This window comes from Megalops cyprinoides, chromosome 24, assembly GCF_013368585.1.
Source record: "Megalops cyprinoides isolate fMegCyp1 chromosome 24, fMegCyp1.pri, whole genome shotgun sequence".
Classification (NCBI taxonomy): domain Eukaryota; kingdom Metazoa; phylum Chordata; class Actinopteri; order Elopiformes; family Megalopidae; genus Megalops; species Megalops cyprinoides.
Window position 1 is genome coordinate 19,661,874 of NC_050606.1, and position 22,399 is coordinate 19,684,272.

The 22,399-nt window shown below is 43.7% G+C and overlaps 1 protein-coding gene across 1 annotated transcript in view; it reads right to left on the reverse strand.

The window, feature by feature from the left end:
* LOC118771587 (zinc finger CCHC domain-containing protein 2-like) overlaps nt 1-19,455 on the reverse strand; it is a 33,732-nt gene extending 14,277 nt beyond the window's left edge. The window contains exons 1-3 of the mRNA XM_036519594.1: nt 18,500-19,455; nt 12,358-12,472; nt 10,677-10,747 (exon numbers count right to left, since the gene is read on the reverse strand). Coding sequence (XP_036375487.1) covers nt 10,677-10,747; nt 12,358-12,472; nt 18,500-19,285 — 972 coding nt within the window. The 5' untranslated portion in view covers nt 19,286-19,455. The remainder of the gene's footprint in view (nt 1-10,676; nt 10,748-12,357; nt 12,473-18,499) is intronic.
* Nucleotides 19,456-22,399: the final 2,944 nt, after the last annotated feature.

A 22,399-nucleotide genomic window follows, 5' to 3' on the forward strand; every position in this document is an offset into this window, starting at 1 on the left:
CCGTAGAGGAATGACCGCGGCTCTTCCACTGAAATGGAGCAACATGAATCCCCCACGTTCACCAGGCCTAATGGAACAACACATAATGGAAACAGACAGCCGTGTGGCATTAATGCTAGGCTTCATTTGATGTTCTCAAAATACACCCACAAAAAATGCAAACAACAAAAGTCCAAATGTTATTATTTCCGAAAGGACACAGCATGGACGCCTCAGTGCATTAATATTTCATTACCTAAACTAATTTAGTAATATTCTGAGAGAAAACCATCAACGCTCCCATTAAAATGCCCTCACTCCCACTGGAGCAGAAATCATATCTAAATCACATTCCGGAGATATTCATATCTAGCTCCGCACCCTGAGCCGTTTGTACAGTGAATATAAATATTCCTCCTCAGTATCTGAATAACAAAATGAAGACTAAACAAGAGAATGAGACCAAGAGAATTTCAAATAAGCCATTGTGAAACAGAGGGTCGTCTGGGCAGCAGAAGCTGATCCTACACAATACCATCTTATCACACTTATGCAATGAATGTCTGCCTGTACAGCTTTGCCAGCCACTCAAAATATGTGTCTGTTTATTTTATCCTCTCATTCATGACAGTCAGGGGCATCACTGAAATATAACAGTGTGTTTTGATAGACACATCGATTAAGAGCATACAACAGCATATAGGATAAAGGCAACATTTTAAACCAGAATGAAATGACCAATGTTGGGGTGATAACATCACACAGAACAGAAAGGGGTTCATCTGCATTTGTTTAATTAGCCGCATTGCTAGTTACCCAGATGTAAAAAAAATCAGGAACCACACTGTGACTGTAGCTAATAGCCCTCTAGTGATGCACAGTCATGTTCATTGATCTATATTTGTAGTATTTTCCATTAGTCAAAAGCCCTTTCTGAAAAACTCCACAGTTTTTAGAGTATTATTACTCCCATTATTATTCCTGGGAAGTAGCCTTGCTGTGATTCGAGGTACAATAACAGAAGAAGTTAACTTTTTGACACAAAATGTGACACACTCGAACCAGATAGCTGCATGCATATGCACAGCCTCCTGTGTTTCATTGACGCCTTTTTCTCTCCATGCTAAAACAAGAAATCCAGGAGGTGTGAAGCATGGTCCTCAGAGAGGACAGTGAGAGAAACCTCCGTTTCCTGGGTTCTGTCAGACTGCGCAGAGCTACAATATACAAGGGGAAAACACCTCCTAGAATAATTCCTCACGACAGAGCCCGGGTGAAGCCTAGACTCCACTGCCATCCCCGCCGGCACCTGTGGTTGTTTAGCAACCGCCGCACCTGCCGTGTTGCTGAGGGCGACGCCCATGTGAGAAAGCATACGAGGAACAATGAGCTCCTGATGAAGATGAGACACCGCCGCGCGTCTGGGGAATACCAGAGACGAGGCAAGTGGGCGAGGTGACGGGTAACCTCATTACCGCGCTCGTTAATTTGCTGCTCCCAATGGAAGCTTGCGCGTGTGGGCACCGCGACCCGAGCGGATCAAAGCCTCGTGCTCGGTCGCTTGCGGCTCATAACACCAGCCTGGTTCACTACCACACTTTCCCCTCCACCTTTTCATTTGGACTTACAGTACCAGTCAAAAGCTTGGACAGACCTGATTAAGACAATGGGAAATAAGCATTCAAAGACATTTAGATCTACAGACTTAAGCTTAAATGCTTGAAATTTGTTTTTTAGACCAACATGAATAATGAAGCTGTTGCCTATGGATGAATTTCTTTCCAATTTTTTTTATTTTTAAACATTCGTTTTGGCTATTTTGACGAATCTAAATTATAGGATAGTTTTGTATATAATACTTTTTTTTGATCACTGCATAATTCCATTTGTGTTATTTCATAGTGATGTCTTTACTATTATTCTAAAATGTAGAAAGTAGTAAAAATAAATAAAGAAAAGTGTGGCCAAATTTTTGACTGGTACTGTATGAGGACCCAGATTCCTCAGAGAGCTAGACAATGACGTTAATCCAGCGCGCTTAAAAAGAGTGAGGATGATTTAGGTCAGTCATCTCAGCAGGGGGACAGTCTAGTCTGTGTGTGTTGTTTTTTTTTTTTTTTTTTAAACCTAAAACACTGACGTCAACTTTATGAAACCAGGCCTGGAACACTATTAGGCATTCTGGATGTCACCAGAGTAGGGCATGAAATTCTTCCAACATACCGACTCTGCATTCCACGGCTAACAGGCATCCAAGACTTCCTTTGCTGGGTTTGTGACATGTTTTCCTCAACAGCCAGTGAGGAAAATTCATTACGTCTTGAGAAACAAATTTCTGTTTCAACTTAACGTGCTTATAAGGCCTGCTGTACATAACTGAATCTCTTGACAGAAATATTTCACAGGGCCTGCAGCTGATTGGCTGGTCTCTCCACAGTACCACTGGGCTGTTTGGAGAAACATGAGAAATGAAACTTTGGCATGCCCAGTGAACTCTGACATTCGGGACTTAAGGTGGGACTGTGGGGATGTTCTACAACACACTAAGAGCAGTGGGAGGGGTTCTGGGACACTCCATTGGGTAGATTAATATAATACACAATGAACCATATTGGGGGGGGGGGATCTAGAGGAGGGTTAAAGAGCACCAGGATGAAACCTGGGGTGAGATGTTGCTAGTCAGCCTGAGGGGGAACCAGACGACACACCAGCAGGACTTCCAGCAGTGCATTTCACTGGATCATCGCACACATCACACTGCTGGGACCTCAGTCATACCCTGCACAGGCGCCGTTTCACAGGCCAGAACAGAAGAGGTTAACAACCCAACTAGTATGAGCCAGTCTAAGCCGGTAGAGGCAGTCCGTTCCCCGTGTGGTAAAACGGTGTTTCCATGGGACCATCCTCAGGGTCTCCTCTCTCCCACAAGGGGAAACACCACGTTTAATTAAGATGTAGGCACAGAGATGCGCGCAAGCACGCTCACGCACACACACATGCGTGCGCACACGCACGCGCACACACACACATGCGCACGCACACGCACACAGCCCGGTACTGGGACAAACAAAGGCAATATGAGCAGAGCATGCGTCAGAGGCACATCACAGCTGAAAACTAAACAATGCCTGGTTAATGGAATCCTTCACAGCACACATCTCGTTCTGAGGACCACAGGGTATGGGCTCTCAAATTCATTTCCTCAAAACCTCCACTGCCTACTCAGACTCCCACGCTGGCACAGAACATCTTAAAAGATCCCTCACATCAAATCCAAAATGTCTGGCACGCCAAAATCCACTTAGGTAAATCAGAATATGAACAAACTGAAGGTGCCATACTGTCTTGTAAAAACAGTATCCGACAGTCAGTAAATATTTACAGAACATTTATGAATGGTTCCACAAACCTACAAAATGGTCATTTGATCAGCTGCGGAAACAATGTTGAAACAATGAGCAATTAAGGACTTAAGAGAGCGATTTTCAGTCTAAACACTGCATTTACAGACAGGGCCTGAAAGCCGAGCCTACATAAACCTGAGTGACGAAATTTCTGTTAATAGAGAGCGGGCCAACTCTGTGGCTAACCACTAAACTCTATCCATCACTCTGCAGGTCCCACTGCTGAAATGCAGGCAACATTTAGCCCCTCTTTATTTTAATTTTGTTGTCGCTGCGGTTACATTTTTCTGTCCAGCTGAGTGGAGTGGAATGAGGCAGGGAAGTTGGAGCCTGGGTGGCTCACTGAATGAGAGCTCATTCACATATCTGTGGTGTGAGGAGGCTTAAATGTACAAGTAGACTCCAGGCTGAACGCCAGGCTACCAACAGGCCACTACCCACAATACACCTCTTTCAATGCTGAGCCACGCAGAGAGGCAGCCAGTCACATTATTAATGTCTGACTTAGCTGGGGGTCACATACCCATCCTCCTGGGGGTGAGCGTGAACGCTCTAACCACAAGGCCATGGAGCCAGTGGAGCAAAGCTTAAAGCTACCACTCAACACCAAGTTCAGTGACTTTACTTCAACAGCAGTCTGGACACAGGGCCATTCGACTGCTGGGTGATCTTTACCAGGTCCCCACTGTGGAATGAATGTGGCTCTTTCCAGTGTAAAGGCATCACCTGTTGTCCGGACTCCACCCCTCAAGTAGGTTGATCCCTCATGCCCTGAACCACCGACCGGAACAGTGGGTCAACCAATGAATCCCTCCCTTTACTGGTTGACCCCGCCTTTTTCACCACTGAGTCAGTTTGCAGAGAGCAGAGGCAAACAAATGAAGAGGACAGTGCTTTACCCAATTCAGCCTTTCTAACTGAACCAGCTAAACAGATAATAACTGGGATGTGTCAACAACAAAGATGTGGGTCCATTATTTCACACTGCAGTGCGAGCAGTTCCTCACTTTCTGTTTAGCACCAAGGCCAGAGGCGGGGTCTCAGATCACTTTTGATTTGTTCTCAGGCAGTGTGCTGAAAAACACTCTCCCTTTCATTGGCTGAATCACTATTTGGTCATAAGGGAGTAAGATGTGCTTGAAGCCAACAGGGTGAGAGATAGTTGCATGCAGACCGAAGCACCAACAGGCCTGTTGCTAACAGGAACATTACAGTGCAAAAGCCAGTGTATCACATCTATGCACTGTCCCCATCACCAGTGAAGCCAGTGCTGAACAACACCACAAAGCTGGGCATTCAGAGGGATTCTGGGCCTGCTCTCTCTGCATTGATCTCATTCCAAGTTTCCTAGACTCTGAGATTTCCCCAGTGGGCTTTCTAAACAAAACAACAAGCAGAACTCTAAACTTCCACTTCAGCCTCTCAACCTGATTAAAAAGCCAGAGAATATTATGTGAATTGTGTCTAAACCAAAAAATTATGTCTTGAGTGGATGTGAACTGCAGAACGTACTGCACGTGGGCCACAATATCACAATTTTAGAGTACATACGCGAGCTCAGATATTTCAAATGCATGTTTATGTTTAACTATGTTGTCACTAGGCAAACTGGCTCATGACCACGGTTCACACCTACATCTCCCACAATGCACCCTGTGACCTCTCCGAGATGTGGAAAAAGACACCTCCACAGTGTGGGTCAAGGTGAAAAAGGATTCTCTTTCAAAGGTTCACCATGTACAACCACGGTATGTCACAAACAAGTCAAAAAACGAGTCAAAAAAGTAAAATGCAGATTCAAAAATGAATACCTTCCAGGTATCGGGCTTGAGCTTGACTGAAAGCATGTGACACGAACAAACGACTGACCAGCAGACTGACTGACTTAACTGAATTGACTAACTTAACTGATTTGCCTGACAGTGGTTCATACTGGCGTTCTTTGCATTCCCCGCCCCCTGGAATTCGGAGGTCACGGATTGGCTATGTGGGTGCTGGGAGTGGCCGTCTGGATGAATGGCTCACCACAATAAGCCACTGTGCCCGGTTCTTCACGCCACACTCACTCAGTCGGCATTAGCAAGAGGCATTAGCAGGGGGGCACTGCATAGCACCATCCGCTTCATGCGCCATCAGCTCGAACTAAAACCCAATCGCAGTCTGAGCAAAGAACATCACCCTCCGCCCAACTTCTCCCTCTCTCTCTAAAAACCAAGTAAAGAATCTTAGCCAAATGATGTGACAACATCAGCAGAAACACCTCGTGGTTCACACTTAAATGCAGAGCCACGCCTTCGGGCTGTTCTGGGCAAAGCCCGTCTGTCGTAATTCCAGTCACAACAGAGCAGTGCCAACAATCATGAAACACTGGCTGCGATCCCCACGCAGATAGCTGAAAACCCTAACAATTTAATTGAAGCATTTTTTCACTTCTCAGACATGTGGGTGTGGAGGTGTTTATCTAGCCTTTGATTGACTTCCAAAGCTGCATAAATATTTATCTTATCGGGGAACAAGAGGGGGACCGCCATCTTGTTTGTTTGGTTGCTGCCGGCAGGCGTAGCTGACGACAGGAGGGATCTCTCCGAATGCTGATGTCTCTCTGTGGGCCTCGGTCCAGCCTGCTTGTGGCATCGGTTTGTAGGAAGCCATGGCTGTCGCTGGCAAGCACAGCAGAGAGGGATAATATTGTGATTATTGTGCCTGAGATTGGTGACGAGGTTGTTAAACAAGGTCAGAATTTCTCTCCTCTGTTTTGTAAAATTTTGCTTTAAGTGCAGCGTTTGTTCTGTATGTTCCTAAGGAAGGCTTCTTCCTCTATTACAAAGAAAATCAGTATCAGGTGGTCACAGAGTATGATTTTGACCCCCGAAGTCTCATACTCCAGGGATCATCTTTGTAAAGAGAAAAACAGAATTTTTTTCCCCCAGCATGAACTGGGCAGTTTACCACCAGGACAAGACCAATAAGGGTCTTTCAACAGATAATACTTGTAACCACACAAACTGAAGCACACAACGCCAAATGTTCATGAATGAAAATACTGCCTCTTTTCTCTCTGACCTTTTAAGCATGTGTATGTCTCATTGTGGAACTGTACACATCCTGTCTCATTGTGGAACTGTACACATCCTGTCCCCGTACTGTCGCTATACTTACTGTATGCACTTTTGTAAGTCGCTTTGGATAAAAGCGTCTGCTAAAAAAATAAATGTAAATGTAAATGTATGAAAAATAGACTTACATCTGAATGGAGTGCCTCTGTAGGCTGGGTAATCTTATACACAGAGATTTCCACGCCACTCTGTGAGAATGCCCCCCAGCTGGACTTCATTTTTTACTTGGACTGAGGGAAACTGACCTTCTGCTGCAGGTGATGAATGTCCTGGAACTCGAGTTAGCTCTCTGTGCCGTGCCCAGCAGAGCAGATGGCGCTGTACATGGGCTCACTCTCTTTCTCTCTCCCACTGTCTCTCTCTCCCCCTCTCTATCGTGTGTGTGTGTGTGTGGGCACACAGGAAGATTTGCCACAGGAGTGTTTTAACACTAGCCAGCTAGTCTGGCTCTTCCAGCAGGGTTTGGTGAATTCAGTTAAAGCAAAGGTAAATCCTCCTTTAAATACGTTTGCTGTTGAGTGTTGATACAGCTGAACTCCCACTGGCTGATGAAATCTACTTCCTGCAATTCGGTGCTGATTCAGACTTGAGATATACATATATAACCCCCCAATTTAAATGCTCTTGAGAAGATTTCCATGGTTCAATTACCACTACGTCAATTATGACAAGAGAACTTAAGTGACTTGTGAGGGAGGTGCGTTTAGGGCGGAGTTTGCCCAAAATGACTTGCTTGTCTCATTTAGTACCAAGATAATATTCCCATAAAGAGGTCCCACACAGATGTGTACGCTGGGATATCAGACAAAAGGAGTTCTAGCATGTCAGTCCAATGTGAAGTGTGCGTGCACATGCTCAGTCGAGGGAAGCAATCGAGTGCAAGGGAAACATCCTTATTCTCCACTGGGACCACTTCGCTGACATTCTGAGGGGAAGTTCTAAGTGAGCAAAAATGCCATTTGGGACAGAGCCTAAATTCATCAGGAGCCCACAGCTTTGTACCTTGCATTTTAAGAGGTGTATGTCAATGTAAGTTAAGTATGAATAGCAGAAACTAAAAACTGTGTAGTCAGAAAACGCACTCAGAGTGCCTAAGTCTGGATCACCTCCTTTGGAGAGCACAGTTCAGTCCTGTAAGTAAAGCACACACTGAGGCTTCTCTCAGACTCACTGTAACTGCTTCAGATTCACTTCCCTGTCTGATGTTCTAAGCGTCTCTCAGACACCCTCTTTACCACAGTCTGAACTTTCCCACCATCCTTAGAATGTGAATGGTACCTAAGTATTAAGGAATATAAGTAAAAATGCTGGGATTCTCAATGCAAGTTGCCAAAATTGTCCATCAAAACAGCTGGTTGGCTGGCATGGTGCTTATGGACCTCCCCTACAAGCAGGGCCTATGAGAGGCCTTTCTGGGGGTCTTAATGAAGAAAACCTCCGGCTCTCTCCAGTCAAGGCCGAGCACCTTCAGGGAACTGCTTCAGGGGATGGTATCCGGGGCATGGCAAACTGTCTGGCCCCTGTTTGGCAAGGAAAGAGTATGACACATGGTGGCACTACTGCTCTTGTAGTAGAAGCCTATTTTTATGACCACCCCCCCCCCCACAAAAAACAAGTGTGAGGTGAGACCTGTGTACTTATGAAAAATAGGAGAGGAAAAAAATAACCACTCAATTCTGAGGTAAACGCTCACTCTTCCAGGGACTGCGGTTTGAGGTTTCCCACACGCTTCGACTGGGTGTCAGCAGTCACAAAGCTCAGTGCAAATCATTTAAGAAGCAAGAAATCCTAGCGGCATGCACCTTCAAGAGGAAAATGGCTACCGCCATTACGTTGCTTGGAGTACCTTAAGCGCGGTAACACCAGCACTGATGACCTGAAGGGCCATTGAGAGCACCAGGAGTCACCCTGGTCCTGTAAATGTTGGTAAAAAGGGGCCCAATAATTTGGCAAAACACACCATTATTGGAGCAGGGAGAGGGTGTGAAAAGGTACTGCTTTGTGACAAATGATTCATACTGGTCTGCTGACCAGGACTAAATTCAGGTGGCCTCGTTTGACCAGATGTTCTATCCTCTGCCCACGTCACCACTGAGGGACCACACGCCCACAGAGGCCAGCCTCGGTGACACTGAGCACGGGCCGGGAGCCAGAATGCAGCCCCCGTGAGAGCGATTGCCAAAAAAAAAAAAAGCCACCAGTCCCTCCCCTCCACCTGTGTCTCTCCCTCCTTACCTCTCACCTCAGAGAAACAGGAGGAGGTCACCTGAGGTCGAGCCCAAGGGCTCAGCTCGAATGTGGTGGGAGGGAGTCCCGCGACAGGTGAGGTGCGCTCTCCCGTTCCCTGCAGCGAGCTCTGCCCGCACACGCTGAGGGAGGGGCAGGCCAAAACAAAGGCGGAGGCGTGCCCCTTCTTGCCTGACTAATCACAGGCCTCTGGCCTAACGCACGCTCCGCTGTCAGAGAGTTCCTGCCAGCTGCTCTGTCCGCTCCACACCACTCACATCACATTAAACAATACATTATTGTTACTCAGCAGACGATCTTATCAAGAGCGACTTACATAGGTTACCGTCTTCACATGTTTTCAATTTATACAAATGGATATTTACAGGGGCAATTCTGGGTTAAGCAGCAGCGCCCCAGTGGGGAATCAAACCAGCAAGATTTTGGTTAGGCCTGCTCCTTACCACTACGCTACACTGCAGCCCCGGAGGGGAAGCTGACCGTTCTGCTCCATGCAAAGATCTCGTAGAACTAGCATAAGCTGTGCGGTTCCCTGAAGTCCAGCCTCCCGCTGTGTTGCCGTGTGAATGCCGGAGACGGGGTGGAGTGGGGACGAAAGGGGAGGAGCGGAGGTCCCATCTGTGTCACACTCCCTTCCCAGCGCTTCACATGTGCTGTCAGCGCGTCGGCAGTAACGATCCTCCCTAATCCGCCAACCAAAACAAGGCAGGAACGGCTTGCTCCTGTAATCCCCCATCACAGCCACTCGAAAAGCACAAGGGGAAGCATTCAAGAGGCAGACCCCCTTCTGAGTTTGTTTACAGAGGTTTCTGTGAGGATTTAGATCAGTCAGCAGTAATCCAAAACCAATTCAGCACCAGGGTACACCAAATACAATGATTCGCTTAACAGCTAATAAACTCCAAATTCATGACAGCTGAGTCCACAAAACACACTCAAGTACTTATTCTCTGTAAGTCACTAGGAACACTTTAACAATAGGCAAGGCAAAAAACATTCTGCCATTGCCATAACTGAAAATTCAGCCATTTAACCATTTTGGTGACACTGCATCACACAATCTGGGCAAGCAGTATTCCAAAGTAGACATTTTTACATGTTATTATCAAGGTAGCTAGCCAGTTTGGTAATGATTTAGTTCGCTATCTAAAGCAGAAAGCAGTGTAGAAGGATGGCTCTGATTTTTAGTGCATTAATACATTTCCAGCATGATGTTTACTGATGAAAATACACCTGAAGGGGGACAGTGTGGAGCACCATGCTGTCTGACTGGCTCTGTGCCATGCCTGTGACCCTGCCAAACACAAACACACACACACACACACACACACACACACACACACACACACACACACACACACACACAGAGCCACAAGAAGAGCCACACACTGATACAGAGCCAAATGCACACAGATCGACACACACTCTCTCCCTTTCTCACACACACAGATCACTAGCTACACACATAGACATACACAGAATCATACACACAGACACATACACACACACATAGTCCCATGCATACACCCCTACTCCATGCCACACCTGTGCCCCTACTAAACACATGCAGATACATAGACACAGACACACAATCACTGACAAACACACACATACAATTAACCCAGAATCTCTCTCTCACACCTACACAGAGTCACACACAGACACACACACACACACACACACACAGGCACACACAGGCACACACACAGGCACACACACAGGCACACACAGTCACACTTCTCCCAATGCGTTTCTTAAGCGTGATGAAGAGGCGGTCACTGTGGAATTTCGGTATGATGGCAATGCATAATGCCACTAGTGACAGACACAATGTACTCTCCTGGGTTATTATACCAAGTGAATATGAGTGCACTAACACTGCCATATCAAAGCTGTGTCATGCACATCACACCTCTTGCAAACACCATACCTCAAAGCTGTATTCCCTTTCAGTCCTTCTCCTGGAGATTCCCTTCAGCACAATCCTCTCGATGTGCACAGCTAAAAGGCAAAGGAAGGGGAGGAGTCTGTGGTCATACAGGAAACAAACTTCACCCGTAATATCTGAATAAGAAATATTTCCTGAAATTGAACTCCCCAAAGTCTTCATCCAAATCTACAAAGAAACAGTTAAACTGGGCACAACATAAATGCTTTCAGCTGACCAATTTAAATATCTAGACCTCAATCTGAAATCATTTATGGCTCAAACTTAAGAAAGCAGTTCATAAATTAAAAACAGAACTTATAAAGAATGAAAAAAATAAAAGCGGGGGGAAAAAGTTTACATTTTCTGCTATATTATTTCATTTTTTTCATTATTTTAACTATTTAATCAGTAGTACAAATAAAAATATTTTACTCCTTGATAACTACTGTCTGAAGGGAATGGCTTGATTCCCTAAACAGTTTATTACAACCTGCAACACCAAAATGTAATCATGATTCTTTCAGACCCTGGCCACCTCCACTTTTGTAAGGCTACTCTTGTGAGCTACTTTTTGCAGTCAGATTCAGATCAAACCATTTCTTTTTTATTTTGGTACATCACAACTCAGGGAGCCAAATGAAGCGTTTCATATTGTTTCTACCTCAGACTTTATCAGCTCTGTTTAAGAAGAGCTGACAAGCATGCTTATGTTGACCGTAGGGTGGTTTTACAATCCATGCTTTTCCTGTGCACGCAATCTAAATTCTTCTCAAAAGTATTAAAGCACAAGCATTCCTGTATACCCTAGGGCCTTGAATTGCACGTTAGCTAGCTACGACAGTTCTAAATAAAGTACATGGCTTAAGTAGCCAGTAAGCTTATCTCTATCAAACTTAAAAAAAGAATGACTGAAAGAATGTCTTAGTGGTAATTGCGCATGAAATCAACCTAAGGGTGGAATTATTTTTGCTAAACTTTAGCTATCTTGGGATCTTAAGTCCTCAATACTAGACAAGGAGAATTAGTGCAAACTACCTAATGACACAGGTCCTTCCATCATGCTGATATGGCTGTTGTAACAATCGCATGTCGCTGCATGTTTTTTTGACAAATAAAACCCCTTCTAAACCAAGCAACAATTTGTTGTTACCGCAATTTGATGCAGGTTTTTTTTTCAGACCCTAGCAAATTGATCCTGGATCAGAATCAAATTTTTACGATTAATAGTTGGGGGTTAGACCTGGGGGGTGGACAAGTTAATCTTATATCTGTTGTTAAAGACAAAAAGCACCAGGAACATGCGATTTCAGGCCAGCGCCAATGCGGCAGCAGCAATGGGAGAATAAAACAGGGGAAAACTTTTAAATTTGTAACCACAGTCCTGTGAAACATGACGTAATTAATTCACCTATTTCAACTATGTTTTCGTAATCTGAACATCCATGCCCAACCTATGCCAAGCACATCTATAATTACAACTGGGCGTCTTGCTTCGGAAAACAGGATGTAAGGGTTTATGTAACTGGAAGCCTGTCAGATCTAAAAATAAGAAAATTGTACACATTAAAAAAAATGCTTGACACACGTATTTTGGTGACACGAGGTGCTAAACAGAAGTTGTTTTATAATGTCTCTTCACACTTATTCCCATCTGGGCATGTGGATACTCAGGTGAGTTTACCTTCTCTCGAGGGTACCCTGGTGGGGGTCTCGCTGGTGGGGGGAGATTGGGCCCTGCTGGTTGACCGGGTCTCGCTGCTGGGAGAGAGGTAGTCTGGTTTCGGACCCTTGGCCGGCTGCAATCAAGAAAGGAAAACGACATGTCGTTAAAGCTGTGATTTGGTACCAGTTTTAAGGCTGAGGGCTTATCTGCTTCACAGCATAGGCACTCAGCCAACAGAACTCCGGACGTAGATCACTGTTCGACCTTTTCAAGTTAACTGTGAAGTTCCATTCACACAAACAGGAAATGGTGTGGCATCCAGAAACAAAAAATGAGTTTATGAAAGAAATGAACTGCAGAGAGATCCAGTTCTATGGGGCAACAACAAATATGCAGGCATGGAGCAGGTATGCGTGTTATGGTGACTGTTCGAAATTAAGGAGGATGTAGTAATTAAAGAGGGAAATGAGATGCTTGGAAATTCCAACACAATACAGAATCCAGTTAAGTCAGGGGAGAGAGGCATGTCAAGTTTACTGATCAGAGACCAGTGAGGTGAGACCTGAGGCAGGTGATCAAGGGCATTGACGAAGAGGGAATTATATAGGAAATGAAGGAATAAGGTAAATGATATTTGTTCAACTAAATCCAACACAAATCGTCCAGAAATGATACTCTTACACCTGAAGGTAAGCAGTTCTTGTGTCAAACTAAAAACAAGTGTCAACAGTAGGAATGAAGGGGCATGACTTTTAAGGCATTTATAATGCCATGTCTTACTCGACCAGGATAACTGTGAACACGTTTTAAAGTTCCAGCTATACAAACAAAAAGGGAAATGCTGGAACAGTTGGGATGAGTTGCTTAATAAGCTACAATCAACAACTATTTTCACTTCAACAAATTATACTAAAAGTAGACATTGTTTCTTTTCCTATGATACTTGCAGTGTATAAAATCGTATTTGTACCCATGGAAGCCACAAGAGGTTTAGATAGCACATCTTAAAGGATTATCCAAATTTTGCATTTCTAAATAAAATAAAACAATAACAACCTACTGTGGAAAATTCAGACATATCAATTGCGTGAAAAACAATCTGAAGAGGAGTCAGCTAAACAGTCTGCTAGTACTAAGTACATAACGGCTCGAATAACCTTTCAAACAGCACATCAAAAACACCTCATCTAGGCTTTAATTACTATTTGTGTATTAACAGAGATTACTGATATTTCCAAATGGGCTTGTTGACCCTAATGACAACTCTTTGAACTCAAAACTCAAAGCCATTTCCATTTGGGTTAATGATGAATAAAGTTGCACAACTACTGGCTTTTAGTGTGTCTTAATAGTCTGCATCACTGACCTGTGAAAATAACAGCTTGCAACAGAAGAAAAATGTATGTATACATTTGGTACCAACTCTGCAATTAAGTGATCATTCCACCACCAGTGTTCACATCAAACCTTAAATCCAACCATCGAGTCACTAATTTTATTAAAGTTAAGATTTTTTAACAATTAAAAACATCTTTAATAGGATGGAAATATCCACCTGTATAAATGGGTAGTATACAAAGTGTTGCTCTGGATAAGAACATCTGCTAAGCAAGTGTTATAGACTGTAACTACAGATGAAGATAGGGAGTCAAAATTTTGTGGTTGGCCTCTAGTCTACTGCGTTCATATAGATCATGTCCTCATTTCCACAAACATGAAAACCTAGAGGACTTGTGAAATCGTCTGGATGGCAAACACCATAAGTTTTTTTTTTTTTTTTCTTTAATGAATAAACTATTTCCAGCATGACATTTAATAAACAGCTACAGTGCTTCAAACAGCACCATGCCCGACACATACTGTGGGAGGTGCTGCGCATTAGCGATTAGCCTGTTTCTCATTGGGCGGTCAGGAAAACAGTGAGTACAGCCACAATGGGGGTCTTCTTAAGATCTGAACTAGCAGCTAGTGCCACGGAACTGCAACCCGTCACACTTGTGTCAGTTGGAGAGGGTTGCAACTGAAGTAGAGCTGGACAGCAAATATTCAAATAATCACATCCCACTCCCACACAAGCACCGCATGGAACTCTAGTGCTAACTGCGGCTTAAGAGAGGATAAATGATAGTGATTAACCATATGCATGACTAACCCAGCACTTAATCAATATTAATTAAAAAAGAATAAAACTATATTTGTTTGATAATTAACAGGTCTTCAAACTCGTAACTGATTGCAAATGATACAGCGCTATTACAATTCATTATGGCAGAATGAGATTTCATGAACCACTAAATGGGTGGAGACATAATGTATCATCATTGACTTTCTCTGACTTGAGTTTTGCAATGGAAAAAAGATCCCCTGTAAGGGGTGGTAGAAGTCACAGGGGGAGGAGACACTGCATCAGAGTGCCCCTCTGCAAGCCACCGGTGACCATCATCACAGCACTGGGGACACAACGTTCGTGGCGTAACGGCACCATTCAGGTGACTGTGATGACGTTCTTTCACATAAATTCTGGAGGGAAATTGGTGGATAGGCATCATCAGCTCTGAAGAGCACGTCTGTCACAGCCAGATAAGACCATTTGCATCCCTGCCTGTTTTGTGGTGAAAAATTTATACCAATGAATGAAATCTTCTCTAATGCTGTGTGGTACAAGCCTAATTTTCCAATTACCGCCAGACCAATAATACATACATTCAAACTCTGTTAAGTGACTGACAATAAAAAATAATGCTTGCCAGACCTCTAACGGACAGAAAAAATATGGTGGTTGCATAAATATGTTCTCCTCTAACGTCAGGCCAGACTCTGATACATATCGCTTTCTGCTGATTTCATCTCTTCCCTTGGTCCTTCGCGGATGGTTTGCCGCGGATTTATTTATTGACAGAGGGTTGGAAAAACGTTTTCGTCCTCATGGCCGATGGAAGTGCGTTAAACATCGAAACCGTACCCCGGCGCTTACACAAGCTCACTCCATTCACTGCTGGCTGGCAGGAGAAGTGAGGTGTTTTCATACGGGGTTATGTTTATTTTGGTGGGTGCTACACACTGGTGAAAAGATGGGGTAAGTTTATTCCGAAGTCTTTCAAATTGCCAGAGAAACTATACAAACACAACACAGAAATGGAAAAAATGATAGATTCACTAAATATTTGAGGTAAATTACAAGAGATAAGATAGACTGAACAGACTGTTCTCATTAGAAATGTTCTGTGCTATCACTTCAGCAAGGGCCTACTACTACAACTGCTACAATCACTACAATTAGCCTTTACAGTGTCTTATTGTTTTCACTTTGACAATCTGAAACTTTTCATAGTTAACACATGCAACGTTCAGACTAGTTGACGAAGACATTTCATTTTATTTATGAATTAATCCTCAGAGAGAATCAAACAATTTCGCATGGAGAGCTTTCTAATACACCTTGATTCACCTTGTGACACCTGGGTGTCACAGACCAGAGAAGGGATCAAACAGCACACTTGGCAAACCTACATATGGACTGTAAAGGTAGTCATTCAGAGAACAGTTGTGATGTCTTGTCAGGGCGATGATGGGTGATAACCCTACACTGCTGTAACTCTGCCAGAGAAGAGAATGACCTGACAAAGACATGATGTGTTGAAACAAGCTAATCATAACAGACACGGTGATGACAAGCGCCAATCATTGGTGTAATCTGTCTGACATTAAGCTCCCACACTAAATAATATATCCAGGCTGTTACAACAAGAACAACCTGATGATTGACTTAGCCATACTAGAAGAGCTAGGTTACTAGCAGGCTAAGTTAAAAAAAATTTTTTTAAAAAAACAAGGAAACACTAGGTAGTCTTCATTTGAAATAGTGCCTGTTTAATGTGTGTGATTATTTGGGCAAGTCTGTAAATTGTAATCTTATTGATATCAATACTCTCAGTGGCAGAGCTACTTTTAATATATATGTACTAAGATATAAATATATGATTTGTACCTAAGAGTAACACTGAAAGAGTTTTTACTCAGGAATGTCAGGAATACCAAGCAAGAAAGTTACATCTTGCAAACCTGATATCAGTCTTCCATCCTCCAGGTGGCAGTGATGAGTAAAAGTGGTTAAAGATATGGATTCATAATCAGCTTCAAGTTCCATTTTCAAGTGCGGCGCTGCCATTGTACTGTAAAGCATGACATTAGGACTGCATTCCAACCACCTTCATATGCTCACTGTGAAGCTAATGAATTTGCAAGCTCACGCAGAGTGGGTAGCTGATGACGTGACAAGCCTGCTTCCCTGTTTCCTGTGGCACTGGGACACACTCAGTATACCTGGCAGCATGCTTCCAAGCAAGGGGAGTTAGCAAACAAGGGTGTATGGGTAGTCTGAGATGCAGCCTTAGCTAACCTGAACTGTTTTGGCAAATATATCCAGATGGGTAGCATACGAAATGCCATGGGCAACGCTTTGTACAAGAACATCTGTTAAGGAAATAAATATTCATGAAAAATAGTCCACTTTCATGTAGAGGAATGTGTTAGGGACTTAACAGAAACAGAAGGCTGGGCACAGGTAGTGTATTGTATGAGTAAGTGTATTACTCAAACATAAATACTTGCAATTACAATGTCACTTTCCAAGGGATTTTGCCTCACATCTGATTTCAACCAGAATAATCGGGCGATAAAATAAGTAAATAGGTCAATTCTGTTCAGCCTATGTCTGTGAGTGGGACTACCATTTTAAAAAACTTATTGTGCAATTATTTCAACTGACAACTTTGTATTCTCTAAATGATGCATACTGCAGATGTCCTAATGACAAGTTGAACTATTTCTCACTAGATATTAAAACTCCCCTTAAAAATAAATGAAGTACTTTATGTGATACACTTGATTTATAGCTCTCTGGTGATGCATCAATCATTTTACACAAACTCTACATACTAAAATTAAAATCAGGAAACATTTATATTTTCTTATTGATTTAAAGTCCATTAGGCCAAACAGTCTTTGCAAATACACATTTGCAAAGTGTATTTCGTTTACCCAAAATGAATGCATGATATGAGCGAACTCTTGCCTAAAAATGAACAAATTTAACATGCTTTAGTAGCGCACTGTTATTCTTTGTAACCATGTCAACATTCCCTCCACGTTCAGCTCAGAAGTACACACAGTCTTTAGGTCTGTGGGGAGTCAATGAATTAGACCTACTGTATATCCGATGCTTTCGGGATAACTCGAATAAAAAAGCAATCAACGGGAAACTGCTCAGAAGAACCATGAGGCACACCAATGGTCGACAGTTGCAGGGATCTCACAACTCCGTCGTGCATTCTCGTACTGTCAATCACGGGGAGACCGGCAACGATTAACGGCCAATTCAGAAACGCACGATTGTTTGAAAACAACAGGTTTGCTATCTAGCAAACCAGCGAAGACGCTCTACAATGTAACCAACTGGTATGTAATGACTTTTTCCTCGTATTTATAATGGCAAACTTGATCTGATCAAACGGAATAAAGGGGAAGATGCATTAGGTATTACTCCACAATCTGCTTAATCCTTCTCAAATACGATTCACCGTGTCAACTATACCTAGCTAGTTAACACGTAAACACAGAATTGCCAACCAGCCGGTTTATTTAGCGAGTTCGCTAACGGTGTGCCCCCCCCGCCTCAGTTCTCCCAGGTGGCAACTGTCTAGAGCTGCTAACAAACTGCCTAACAAAACATTAATCACAGTACGAGCTAACATAGCTTGAGTTATGAATTTACACTCCCAGAACTACAACTACATTTTAACAATGTAGCCAACTAAATAAAATGACTAGTGTTGACAGAGTAGCGTCGCAATTAACATTTTAGCTATCTTGCACACTGCTGACTAGTTAACAGTGCCAGCTGTTCCTACTATCCCCACCCCTCTTCCATATGCTGTATCGTGTGTTAGCTTCTGTTAGCTTGGTAACTTTCATAATCACTCCCAAGTTTAATTAAATAAGTCTATTGTCTGGGCTGTGAGGTAGCTACATGCAAAACTATGGATATAGCTAGCTATGCCAGTTAGCTAACTAATGTTGATGCAATGTTAGCTTACTTGCTCGCTAGGAGACCTAGTTAAATACACAGCTAGCGACAGCCATTTATCCATATTTATATTACCAGGGCGTTGGTGCGGCGTTTGTAGTGTTGCCTTTCTTCCTCGATCGCCGTCTTCACTTTTTCCAACTGCATCCTAACAGTCTCTCTCTGGTGAAAAGGGAACGCCGGGTGAAAGGAGGCCATGGTAAACAGCAGCGCCAGCTGCTCCAGCGGACCGAACCCTGCCTCCGGAGGCCCGCAGCGCTGCTCCGATCCGCCGGTCTCATCGCCTCCCTCGCACGGAGGATGGAGCTGCAAATGCTCCGAGCTCCTAAACGAGGAGAGCGGAAAGCCGTAGTTTTTGAAATACAAAGCGGAATCCACATGGCTCAATATGCGAAACAGTATCCCCGCACATTCCCTGTTCTCTGATCCCAGGAGAGAGAGACAGACCAGCAGCTTCGACCGCACGACGGGGTCGGTGACATCCGTCAGGAGGCCGAGCTCGCTCGGACTGTTCGCCCTGGTCTCGAAGTCCCGCAGGACGTGGAAGTCTTTCCGCGCAAGGTCCTCCAGGCATGAACCCAAAAAGCGGAGCTCCAGCGGCTGGCACATATGGAGCAGCCCGCACATAAACTCTATCCGTTTGGCCGGATTCAGATGCAAGCCAAACCACTCGAATACCGCCTCTTTATCCAGCTGAAGCAGGGGATATCCTAGTCCTCTCGTTTGATTTATAGAATCCTCTAACCTGTTGGAAACCGAACTGGGAAAATGGAGATTGCGATCCGTTTTTTCCTGCTCCTCCTCGGTCGTATCATCACCTCCTTCCTCCGCCGTCCTCATGGGCAGCTTCATCTTAATCATTATCAGCTCCGCGGAAAGGGAAATAACGCGAAGATCAAGAGTGAAAATACATCTTCTCGTCTCACTCGCTTGTTTGCGAATCTTAATTTAGCGATCGGCAAGGTTTTACATAATATCTCGTAAAAATCACAGTGACACTCGGTGTTATGGCTGTGCCTGGATAGCTTTCTCTCTTGTTAGTTTACTCGACCACTAGATTCTGGTTCGCTTTCGGAATCATGTCAGTCATCACCGACTCCTCCCCTTTTCGCTTTGAACCACTGGGTCCTAATTCAAACCCACGATGAGGGTGAAAAAAAAACTGGCCTGCAAGAAGTAAACGCTACAATTCTCCTGTTCCACTGTCTGTTCCTGACTAAGGCCAAGAGAAAAGCGAATTCCCTGAGAAATACACATTAAACAGCTAAACAGACTTCGATAGCAAATGGGTTATCACAATGCATAAGGACTCTTTCTAAGTTATACTTATACTACACAAATACTTTTTCCAACACGTTCCACAGTGCAGCTATCATCGTACAGTTGATGCTGGCGTTTGGTAAGGGCGCGATTGCAAAGTACATTCAGCAGGCCCGAATAAAAAATAAAATCAATAAATGACGTCACTTTACCTGTCACCCCATTAAAAATCTTCACGCGGAGATCTGAGAAAGAAAAATAAACAAAAAGACAAACAGAAACAACAACAAAAAAAAAAAAAACCCGCAACGTGGATCATGCAGCACTACTGAGTTTTTCACATCTTCCGCAGATAAATTTGTATTTGCTATTAAATATCAGATAAGGCATTTTGTCGTTGGTAACAAGTTTTAACAACTAAAATGCCTTAGGCAATGGATGACTGCAGCTATGTTCATTTAAAACCGAAGAACTAAAAACCTAGTAAGTAAAAGAAGTAACAGAAAACTTGACAAGAATGTTAGACTTTGATTAATCGTACATTAGGCAATGGATGACTGCAGCTATGTTCATTTAAAACCGAAGAACTAAAAACCTAGTAAGTAAAAGAAGTAACAGAAAACTTGACAAGAATGTTAGACTTTGATTAATCGTACATTAGTCCGCAGCTATAGTCCTGAGTTAGGCTGCGCTGCCCTCGCGTGGCTAAAAAGACAATTTATCAGCACTCAGTTAGCTCGACAGATCCGACTAGCTGTTGTTGGAACTTGATGTTGTGACAGAAGCATGAGCATATTAGAAGGCAGAAGGCTGCGTGCTATGAATAAAGTCATCTTACTTTGGAAAACCGTGCCTCACTTCTAGAAGCGCAATAGATATTCTTACTTTCAGGCCCAGAACCACCTCTGAGGCACTGCTAGATTCCCCTTCAGTGACCTGAAAGGATTGGATAGACATCAGTAATATGTTTTAGTTCTACCTGGCCCTACGGTAAGATAGGTAGAGCTTCCGCCATATGGCTTACACCTATCCAGGTCTTTCAGATCTCCGGGGGGTGGGGGGCGGGTTGGGGTAGTTTTGCGATGGGCCTAGGGGAAATAGTTAGGGAATGGTTTTGAGTTGAGCCACGGAGTTACATCACAACCGCCTGTCCCAATTACAAAACCCAGTCAAGAAGACTTTACTTTGAAAGCTGACTAGATATTTCTGAAACATTCTAGAGCAGCAGTTATGGGACACAGAAAGTGCCTTTTCAATTTGTCTGTAAAAACATGGCAGATGTTAAAAACGCCGGTGTCAGAAAACTGTATAATTAAAAAAAATACACAACAACCTATTTGGTTGAAAGTGCTCACATCTCCCATAAGCACCATTTCTAACTTCGGAGTGTTGAGTGGGTTTTTTTTTGGGTGGCTTGGCATGAAACCTCTTTGTCCCTCTGTCTCTGTTATGGTTCTGTTTCTGTTTGGTACAAGGCTTGTTGAGGGCATTTCTGCATCTTAGCCTGTTCTAGTCGAGACAGATCAAATGTCTTCATCTGGGTCCTCCACAGGCTATGCCTATCTGAAAGAGGGACCTCTATAGTGTCTATAACCTGCATGCAGACAGACACTGTCTCCCTAATCAGTGCTTGACTGAGCTGCTGGCTGCTGTGCCCTCTCTGCTGTTGTGCTTGGTGCAAAAACCTCAGCCAAGGTGACATCACCGGTGACAGGAAACATCCCGGCTGACCTGAACCCAGCCTGAGCACCTTCCACATTGGCAGTTTTCTCCCAAGCTTCGGTCAACACAGAGAAAAACTGTGTCTTGGGCAGCTTCATACCAGTAGATTGCTGGCTCCGCCTCCAGCCCATCTCAAAACCAGTCAGGCTTCATAATACTGAAGAGCGCTCTGTTGGTTAGCTGGCATGCATGGGAGGTGCGTGGTGGGTAGCACACGACAGCGTGAGGGTGAGGAACTCCAGGTCATAGAGGTGACTGCTGCGGCCATGCAGGAGTAGGAGGTGGGCCCTGATGACATTCCTCAGCAGCTGTGTCACACACATGCAATAAACAGCATCGCTATTCTGTCAGCCAGTCAGCTTCGCAAAGTGCATTTGCCCTCAGCTGCTAATCTGCATGCAATCAAAATCAAACTACTTATCTGTACTTCTGACAACATATCTGTAGCCACTTATGAATCAACAGACACAAAAAATCACAATGTTTTAAATATTATGTTTTGCAGGGATAATTAATTAGACTTGAGTTGTTTTGGCTGATACTGTAAATTTCAGGAATTACTCCTCAGTCTCTGATGGCATCTTGAAATGTTCGAACGCATTTGAAGTAGATTCTCAAAACATTGCATTTGTGTTGGACAATGACAGTCACATGTCCAAGGCGTACAATGACATTGCAAGCTTGTTGCCAGGTTGTTGTCAGAATCAATTAAAACCTACAATAAACTTGAATGAATCTAGAACACTGCCACAGCAGATGCACTGTATTGACAGAACAATGAAACGCCCAAATGTTCAAACATGCAATGGGGTTGCAGAAAAGCTAACGGCATATTACGGCTGCCATCATTTTCAAATGCGTTTCAGCAAACCAACTCACAACTTTCTTACCATTGCCGGGATTTTTTCCCCCTTCACAAATTTATTCTGGAATAAATCTTTCACATATATTTCACAGGCTAATATGGAGAGCTAAATGATACTTCCCAGAGAT